The sequence below is a fragment of the Tigriopus californicus genome, chromosome 5 (assembly GCF_007210705.1).
Source record: "Tigriopus californicus strain San Diego chromosome 5, Tcal_SD_v2.1, whole genome shotgun sequence".
Lineage (NCBI taxonomy): Eukaryota > Metazoa > Arthropoda > Copepoda > Harpacticoida > Harpacticidae > Tigriopus > Tigriopus californicus.
Genome location: NC_081444.1, coordinates 16,352,081 through 16,361,956, shown reverse-complemented (window position 1 = coordinate 16,361,956; position 9,876 = coordinate 16,352,081). Strand labels below are relative to the sequence as shown.

The following is a 9,876-nucleotide window of genomic DNA, read 5'->3' as shown; positions in this document are numbered from 1 at the left end:
CCAAAGCGCAATTGACGCATTTTCCAGTTGACTTGACGCATTCTCCGCTTGAGATTTGAGAAGAGAACTAACGGTATCAGCGTGAGTCGCTTTATAGTGGCGCCTTCTCAATTCTGGAGCGTGGTCGCCGCTGTTGTTGTTATTGCTGTTGTCTCCGTTGTCAGGTCTGTTTGGTTGTGGCGCCTGAGGAATCGAGATGAATGTCCAAGTTGTTACCTAAGATGCGGCGGCGTTGCATCCACTTGAATGGGCCCAAGTGAGTCCCTCCTCTTAGTCATACCCACAGCCCTTGGTCATATCTAGGCAGGACTTCTGAACATGTGCATATAATACCACAATGTCAAATGGATGGCTTCCACCTGTCGGGCCCAATCTTGACCTAACCTCCTGTTAATGGGGGTTGATTGGTCATTGGGAGGTGGTCGTAGTGGTCTGTCATTAGGTCTGGAGATTTCTATCACTCTTCTGGTCCAGGTGTTTGGCAGTCCATTGTCCCCTTCGTTTACGCACATTTTGCGTACGATCACATCTCGTTGGGGGTTTGGAGACAGAGAATTGTTAGTCATTGATTCTCTACCTGGTAGTAGCGGTACTTCTGGAATGAACGAACGAACGATTAGTAGGACCTTGGCAATTAGCTTTAATGGGACTGGCTACTCAGGAAACTTTGATCCAGGACTTCTTCAAATACACTCACCTGAATGTATGTTCGCGAGCTCCATTTTTTATAACAATTGATCCACCTTCCAAAAAAAGGTTACGAATGTCATTGTTGACAGAGACACATCGAGTGGGTTGTTGCCACCATTTCCGGGAAGACTTTGATAATTGGTCGGCAGAGACGAAGTAATACTTATGATCCATGGTAAGAGACGAGCAGTAAAACAGTGGATGGAAACCAGGCCATCATCTCGATCCCCTCCATCTATCTATCTATCCCGAGTAAGCTAATTCTGCTGTTGGTTGACTCGAATATGTAAGACATACAAGTCGCCTGCTTTCAAGTAGATACCTTTCTGCCCGGCTGCAATTATTTCCTCATCAAGTGAATCTGGGCAATTTTTTTCATTACCTCCTCTTTCTCGGCCATTCCAACAATGACGAAGTACCATGCAAACATGCATGATGTAAAAGGCTTTGCTGAAGATCGGAGCGGACCTACGCCATAACATGTGCCAATCCAGCCATCCAGTCAGCCAGTCAGCCAATCTGCCATCTCAGAGACCATCATGCTTTTGGAATTCAAAATTGGCCACGGATTGGGAAATGTGAAAATTTTGCCAAAATCCATCATGCTATCCCATCATCGTTCGTCGAGATATGCAAAAACGAAGCGAAGGTTTATCTCTTGTCCGACGGACCCCTCTGGCCCGATCATCAACATGATGATGATGATGATGATGATCAACATCTCTATCCGCTAGTTGGATAGTTGGTTGGCTGGTGGTTGGTTCCATGGTTATGGCAGGAATGCTGTTTCATGCCGGCAAAAATGAATATTTCGCCAAAATGTGCACGCCCTGGCAAAATTATCACACAACCACAATGATTCTTTGGCCAATGAATTCAGGCAAATATGCTGGTAATAAGTACTGAAGATCAATATGTGGGCAATGAATTCCAATGTCAAATGAATGACTGAGACCCGGCCGGCTGAATTTGGTGTGCATGACGTGACAAGTTTAGGATTAGCCAGAATAGGTTATTGTTGGTTTGGGGCGCAGAGTCAACCAAATCATACCTACATGCACTGTACAGTATTGTACAGAAGTGTACGTACATGCGTGTGTTAAAAGGCAAGGTTGATAAAACACTGCAGATATCTAGACACATGCTCTAGGTACTATACCTGTGCATACATTCATGGCGAGGTAGCGAGCTCGGTGTGTGCAAATTTCAGCACTATTTCCTTCATCTTCATCAACTTCACCGTGAATGCTCATCGAGCTCAAATGTCAGCCAACATTGAAACACGGATAGGATGATGATCTATCCAGCTTGAGCGAAAATGGCAAACATGTACAGTAGTAGTTTGCATTGTGAAACTCACATTGAGCCGGATTTGATTCCATTCTGCCCAGTCACACATTCCGCGACGACCGCTCTGGATGTCCATCGAAATCCATTCCAAGCTTCAAGCAGGCCTTTTATGTATTTTTGTTATGGTGGTTTTACGATTCAAGTGCTAAAAGCTTTTCAAACCGGTGCACTAGGACTGACTTGCGCTCGCATGGTCTTGTCTACTAGTTCTGGACAAATAACTTGGAGCAGAGGTTTAATCATAACAAGTTTGGAACTTACCTAGCGATGCTTTTAAGCGGGGGGGGATCTTTTTGCTGTCATCGCCCAGGTCAGACTCATAAGATTGCTGCGCTTGCTTTGACAGCAACATCAAATACCACAACAAGGTCACCCTAATGGCAAAGTAGTAACTAATCTTGAATCTCTGCTGAATAACTCATGGGTGATGATGGATTGTGGATGAGATTCCACACTTGATGTTTTTCTACAAGACCTGCGAGGAGAGGAACGCTTAGCTAGAAACAGAAATCCTCCAAGTGTGGGTTCGTCTTTCATGGAAACGGGACAAGAATACCCACGGGCTCTGGTTTCGTGTCACTTCTGAAGACACCAGGTATATAGTGACTCTTATGAAAATTATGCTCTAAACTCGAAACATTATTCACTTTCATTGTGGCCCAACATCAAATTCTGGGATTAGTTATTCACACATGGTTTTGGATTTGTCTTCGTTGTGAATTTAGTAAACTCGGACCAACCAGGTAATGTGATCATTTCCAGGGCTTTTATTAGCCTAGCCCACTTTCAGGGCCAAGGTATAGGCTTTGGTATCTTTCGTTCCACTAACCAGCCATAAACCGTCGGTCTCATCTTGGAAAGCAAGTCAACTTTCCCTGAAAATAGGCCTTGAAAGAAAAGAAGAAAGAACCACGACCATTCATTCCCTTTTGGTTGGTGGAGAACTTTAGTTGTGCTAAAAACACAGTTGGTGGTGGTAGTGGTGGTGTGACAAGTGGCCGGGAGTTCCAATCAATATCTGGCTCCAGACCATTCTTAACTCTCTTCAGTGATGACGAGTTTATTTCTACTTCACTTCTTCAATGTCTAACTACAACAAGATGAGTCTGAAGGCAAAAATGGACAAGTTGGAGCCCATTGTGAGGCGCTCGTCCTCATCTTCGGGCGCATCGCTCTTGAGTACTTTGAATGTGCTTCAAATTGTTCGTACGGCTTTCACCTCTAACGCTAACGCCGTCGGGCCCAGGATGTTGGGTCTCAAGGCAGTCAAGCCCGGCAATCGTTTGCGTTCAACCATGTCGGCCAACGACATTGACTTGCTAAGTAATCTGGTCCCATCAATGATTTTGACTTAAAAACGACCTTTTTATATGTGGTTTGGTTTTTCACGGGCTTTTCTAACCGCTACAAGGAATGTTATCCCCAGTGCTATTAAAATGAAAGGTTATGATTCGCCTATTTATTAACTTTCTATCTTTATATGATGTTTGATCCACCAACGAATTTGGCATGGCAGACCGAGGTAGTCCTTGAATGTAGGGTTGATGTACTATTTAAAAATTTGTCCAAATCTGACTTAAAAGGTGCTACCGGATCAACAGTAATCAGAGTAATGAGAGGAATGAGAACAATGAGAATATGTTTAAAAATCCAGTTGTTTTCATTGTAGTTCACCGGAAGGCCGAAAAGGAATTGAAAAGAATGGAGAGAACCGACCAGTCCTCTCTGTTCGGCTCTCAGGCTGTATTTACATTCGTTCATCCCACGGAGAAGCTCAAGATCACTTACCGAGAACAACAATCGCGATTGCGGTTAGCCGTGGCCAGGCACCGGGATCTCCAAGAAGGAGCCGTTCTGGACACCTTAGAAAAAGGAGGTACAATCTACTTTCAATATGGATCCCTAATCTCCATGAGATTGATATTTCCTTTCGTTACCATATGGTTTCATTCGACTTTTAGTGGGCTACCCTGTCATTCACGTCAATTTCCATCCGAAAATCAAGCCACCTTCCGATCAACCTTCCATGAGAGACCAAGGGAGTGGGCTCATCGGCCATGGAACCCGACAAAGAGCAGAGCCCAAGACCATCCCCAACAACAACAACCCCAATAACTCCTCGTCCCACTCCGGCATTGCCCCTTCCCCTTCAGTGGGCAGCCTCCTGAACCAAGTGCCCCATCCGCATTCTTGTTGGGCCTCGTCGTCGTCATCGTCGTCTCAAGTTCAGAAATCTTCCTCATCATCCTCAGTCAATAACCATTATCGATCTTCGTTCTCGACATCTACAAGTTCCTACAGCACCTCCACTTCCAATGCCAAACGATCGAGTTCCACGTCTCATCTGACAAGTGGAAAATCGGGAACAAATTCTTCAATTCCTAAGCTCCTCAAAGAGAACGCACTGGGACCAGCGGTACATGTCCAACAAGGTAAGGAGAAGTTTTTATCATGATTAGAAGAAACCCTTCATTCGATAACCAATGATGCATCAGGGGTGGGCCCTTCTTGTTTGGAACGAACACTGATAAAAATGGCTTGATCACGACAGTTATGCATGGTCATTGGTGGGCGAAGTAGTGACCGAGAAAAACGATTGGGATCCCCTCCCCCTCCTACTGTCTGATTCTCCCATTCTTGGTCCTTTTGGCAAGCGTCCCAGTGTTCCATTTGGGACAGATTGTCTCCAACGAGATGTGTTCCGCTAGCAGTTTAGTAATAGCTCAGGGGAATGCTTCAATCTTCGTCGACGTCCTTGGATGTAATTGTAAGAGCGAGTGTCCGTGATGAGAATGTCATGAACAAAACAAGACGAGAATGGCCGGGAACTGGGACCAGAACAGAGGGATAGAAAGAAAAGAATGACAAGTAAACAGGGAAGAAAATGGCTTACTCGGAATACAACACAAAGGGCTTTGAGCATATACGGCGGGAATATCCAATCAAGTCTTTTAGTTAGAGGAGCAGTGGTTTCTGGATTTAGGGAACTCACGATGTTCGTGCCTTCAGATTTAATTCTGAGAGGAAACCACAAACAAAAAAAAACAGATCGCGCTAACCAATGCCCATTTCGCCACAGTTGGACTTGCTTCGTGGAACACGCTTACTTTTAACGTCCGTGCTCATTATGTTACATTTCGATCTCTTTAGCTTTGTGTCTGAAAGATTTAGTTTTATGTCATGGCTTGATCCTTGAACCGTCGTCAGGTGTATGTTGTGAGATAAGCTGACATAAGATGACAGGATAAGGCTCTTTGCACGCCAAAGGAAAAGAACCCTGATCAAGTTCGACAAAAAGTGCTACTGAGATGTGTCCCAATGGCTAATCTCATGATTGTCATTCGCCGAGTGCTCCCATCGCCGATAGACGGAAAATGTCGCAGATTTATGACGCCATTGATCACTTCTACGAAGAAGGAAAGAGCACAGTTTGTTGGAAGAAGTGTATTTTTGGTGCTTGTGTTTAAATTGTGGATCCGTGTTCCCAAGCCCCCGCAAACGCAAATACGAAGTAGAGAGGAGGCCTTTCTGGGCATGTCCGCTTTTCTCCTCTCATTCTAACTTTAGTCTGTCTAACTTTCCTGCTTCATGGGATGTAAACGAGAAAGGGCGTCGTCGTTCATGGCTTCGTGCTATTCTCGTGTTCCATGGCTTGGAATAACTTGTTGGAGAAGTACACACTCGCACGTTTTGGTTGGATTTCTCATCTGGTTATTTGACTCCGGGTGAGACAACAAGGTCTTCAACGTCACGATAATAGCTCCTTCAAACCCAGCGGAGCATGAAGCCAGGCCGGAAATGAGGATCTGCAACGACACATGAAGTCCTGGAATAGACTTGGGCCATGTTGGGAAGGAAACAAAATAGATCTTCCGTTCAATCACAAACCCAAAAAGGCCGACAAAAGAGAGATTCTCTGTTCTGTTGCCGCCAGAAACCTTGGAAATGTGGATTCTGATGGAACATATCTTGTCCTTTGATGGCCCTCTAACCACGAGGGTAAAATCAGTCCATGTGATCCATCCATGGGAAAATATGATCAGAGAGCCCATTATTCAATTAGAGGCCCCACTAAAGCCATATTGGTCATATGGATAACCTCAAAAAGGCCACGTTTCGGATCAGACTCCAAATGGTTTGACGCTATCCACGATTCATCAAAAGTATCTATGGCAAAGGCTTCTGGGATACCAAATCGTCGCTGAACACGATCGGGAACCAATTCAACTACTTAGTGGAACCGAAAATGGATTATCTCTCCAGAACCATATTTGATTTCATCTGGCTCTCTTTTAAAATGCTTCGATAGCTTAGGGCATAGAGCAAGTCCAGAAATATAACCAACGCACAATGCACATCTATGAGTGTGCTGTTGTGAAGGTCGGGAAACCAGCCATTCTTCACGGAGTGAGACTTGTCACTCCCTAATGGTCATAAACAAATGGGAGCTGAGACCAATGGTGGGAACGGCAGCTTTCTTTTGCTTACCCCCTTGTGGATCATATACTGGTCATATTTGTGATGGAGTGAGAGGGTCTCGCTTTGAGTTGTCCTTTGGAGTGCTTGCACACTGGTTCTGGTACTTGGGCGATGATAATCAATCATCACCAAAACTTGAACCATGGTTCTCTCTGCATCTTCCAAGCAACAAATAAGCTGTTTTCCAAGGACTCAATGGGAGTAGCCCCTCCGTATTTCTCGAGGATGAAGCAACATGCACATATCTATTTCTCCTCATCTAATTGTGTTAGTTATATATACCCACAAAAAAGGCTTTTGAGATGGATAGGGTAGGCCGGTTGTCCTTCTTAGTTATCGAATGGGGAAATATTGATTGTCACGACCAAATTATTGTTAATTTTTCGGCCAGTGTCGTCCACATTTAGGCAGACAGCTATGATCACTTAATTGCAAGTTCAACCTCCATTACTGACACAATGACTAGGCGAGCAGATAAACAGAATGGCAAACAACTAAAAGATGAAGCCATTTTATCACGAAGATTTTACGTATTTGTCCATGCCATTAAGCATATAATCAGATCTGAACAAAAAGCTGGCAAATGAATTCGAAAATAACGAATGTAATGAAAAAAAAGGAGGGAAAAAATGACCACAGCTACAACTAAAAGTCGAAGTTAGATGATCCATCAAAGTCTTTCTGGGCTAGTTCATTGTTGGTCAAGGAAATTCTATCTAATGGCTCTTTGCCTTAAATATCTTTCAACAAGGTAGCGTCAAATAAAGGGCCGATTTGGCCGCTTTCTCTTTTCTTAAATTATAATGTGTCGTTTTTGGAAAAATTCTTTCAAAATCTTATATTTAACTAGTGACCTGGGTCACAGAATGTCCGGAAAAGAAATTTCTTACATGGTACGTCACCAGTAGTTGATTTGGCAATCTACCGTGCGTCCTCCCGTTTTGTTTGGGCTGTCTGACGTTGCAAATACGGGCCCTTATTGGCATGCATATGACTTTAAGTAAAATAATAAGATGCAGTAAGTGGGTAGATTATCGTGAAATACTGTATGTCAAGAGGACACAGTGGTAAAAATACCCTTTAAAGTTTTGATGGAAATTCTCAACCACATCTTGGCATTTTTCTTCCTCAAAATACCATGGGGAATAATTTTGATTTTATTACTTTATGAAATTCTAGCCCACATAAAAAACTTGCATACCTAAAAACATTATAAAAACTAAAATTTTCAAAAACCTACCCAATGTAAGTTGGGAGCACATTTAGTTAGCTCTTGAATATAAATTATGATATCATCTATTTCACCGCTACTTAGTTACATCGGATTTAGTGGTCCAAATTTCATCGTTTTAGCCCCAAAATGCCCCGGTTATATGTTAATTCAATTTCCCAAAGAATTGATATTGATTTTCAATGTCACAAATACAAAAGATTATTTTTCCTTTTACTTGCATAGCCTCATAATAGCTAAAAACGCTATATAATGTCACTGAAAACACACTAAAAGTGTAATCTTTGAAAATGTGTTTTACAATCATCATGTGTGCACTTAGTTATGCATTCACTTAAATTCTGAAGACAATACATACAATCAGCAATGTTATAGATTTTGTCGTTTCTTGAAGACTTCGTTGAAACCAATTGAAAATGACTTCTTTAAGGCTTCATTGATATTTGTGAATTTTTCAGTGACTACTCAACTAAATGTACCTTGGATGCTTTAGAAATAAATTGTTAAAAATCTGCTTTTTTGAGGGTTTTAGATATGGTTGTACAAGGTTTTAAGTTAATTTGAAATTATGCAAGAAATGGAAAAATAATCTTTCATTTTGCGATAGAGAAAATCGATATTAAATCTTAGGAAAATTGAATTAACATATAACCGGGGCATTTTGGGGCTAAAAACGATGAAATTTGGACCACTAAATCCGATGTAACTAAGTGGCGGTGAAATGGATAATATCGTAAATTATATTCAAGTGCTAACTAAGTGTGCTCCTAATTTACATGGAATAGGTTTCTGAAAATTTTAGTTTTTATAATGTTTTTAGGTATGTAAGTTTTTTTATGTGGACTAGAATTTCATAAAACAATAAAGTAAAAGTTGTTCCCTATGACTTTTTGAGGTAGAAAAATGCCAATTTGTGTTTGGGAATTTCTCTGGAAACTTGATAGGGCTTTTTGAACACCGTGAGGAGTAATGGGGAATTAGGTATTAGATCGCAATTGCCTAAAGATATTCTCATAAATCTTCCTCACAACCGTCCATTTTTTGTGATATCGGACCAACTGTTAGTCTACATCTTATAACAAGAAAAGCAAGTCAAGCAAATCATTTGATAATTATTCAAAATTTTACACATTTGTACTTGCTTGCCCTTAAGTAAAAGCAGACTCGAAAGGAGACGTTTGATGGTCTTGGACTGCTAGAAATACTTGAGAGTGCAAATGACAAGTTTGCACAATAGCCGTAAGTTTACCTGCTTATAGAGCATGTCTTGGAAAAACAAATGGAAAACGAATTGTTAAGCAATTGAAAGAATGACAAATGATCCCATGTTTGAACTTAGAGCGCATTAACTAATTACTTAACACCTCATCATAAGTTTATGCCAATCGAAACTTTGGATTGTTTGGACGAATTCTTACGGGTACCCGAATGCATTCATATTTTAGGACTCTACGAGGAAGTGAAACGCATTGAGCCGGACTTCGCCTTCAGTCCACGCGACAACATCGACACACGAGCATATATCATCCTGGGATTCAAAACCTTAGACACCGGCTTCTCCTCGGTCTTGGAGCAAACTTGGCGGGATTGGACCGGGGCCAGGGCCATCTACCTTAGACTGCACAACGATTTCGATCTCTCCAAGTAAGTTCATCATCCCCTCCTGTCAAATCTGTGCCAAAAACACAACCACTACAACCCATGCTTGCCTGCTTACTTGCCCTGTGTACTCGCACCAACAAAGGAGCGAATAGTTGGCTCTGCCAATGAAGCAATTGCTGCTAATCAAGACATTGGACAGGGGAACGAAATTGAGATCATCGCAAGTGAGGCCTCTCTAAAAGATCCTAAAAGGCTTTTATGACCACTAATGAGACCCAAATAGTATCTTACTCTCTCGTTTTTCCCTTGGATCTCATCATCTTTATTGGTCTGCAAAATGATTGCGCTCATAAAAGAAAAAACTCATCGTCACTCCCGAGTCCACTGAAATCGCCAGTGAATAGAGTCCGTGGAATTGGACTATCAAATCCCTCCCCAAGGCTTCAAAGTTCAGTCGATTGGCTGGATAGGGTTGGTAGAGGCATGTTGTGGGGTTTGCTAGTGGTATCTTATCACTAGATTAA

The 9,876-nt window shown here is 42.2% G+C and overlaps 1 protein-coding gene across 3 annotated transcripts in view; it reads left to right on the top strand.

Moving 5' to 3' along the window:
- Nucleotides 1-9,394, top strand: part of LOC131881211 (lateral signaling target protein 2 homolog) — a gene marked incomplete at its 3' end in the record, with an annotated part of 21,270 nt that extends 11,876 nt beyond the window's left edge. For 2 of the 3 annotated variants that reach the window (XM_059227999.1, XM_059228001.1), the window contains 3 exon segments: nt 3,710-3,916; nt 4,002-4,472; nt 9,196-9,394. In XM_059227999.1, the coding sequence (XP_059083982.1) occupies nt 3,710-3,916; nt 4,002-4,472; nt 9,196-9,394 (877 nt within the window). 3 annotated transcript variants of the gene reach the window in all.
- Nucleotides 9,395-9,876: the final 482 nt, after the last annotated feature.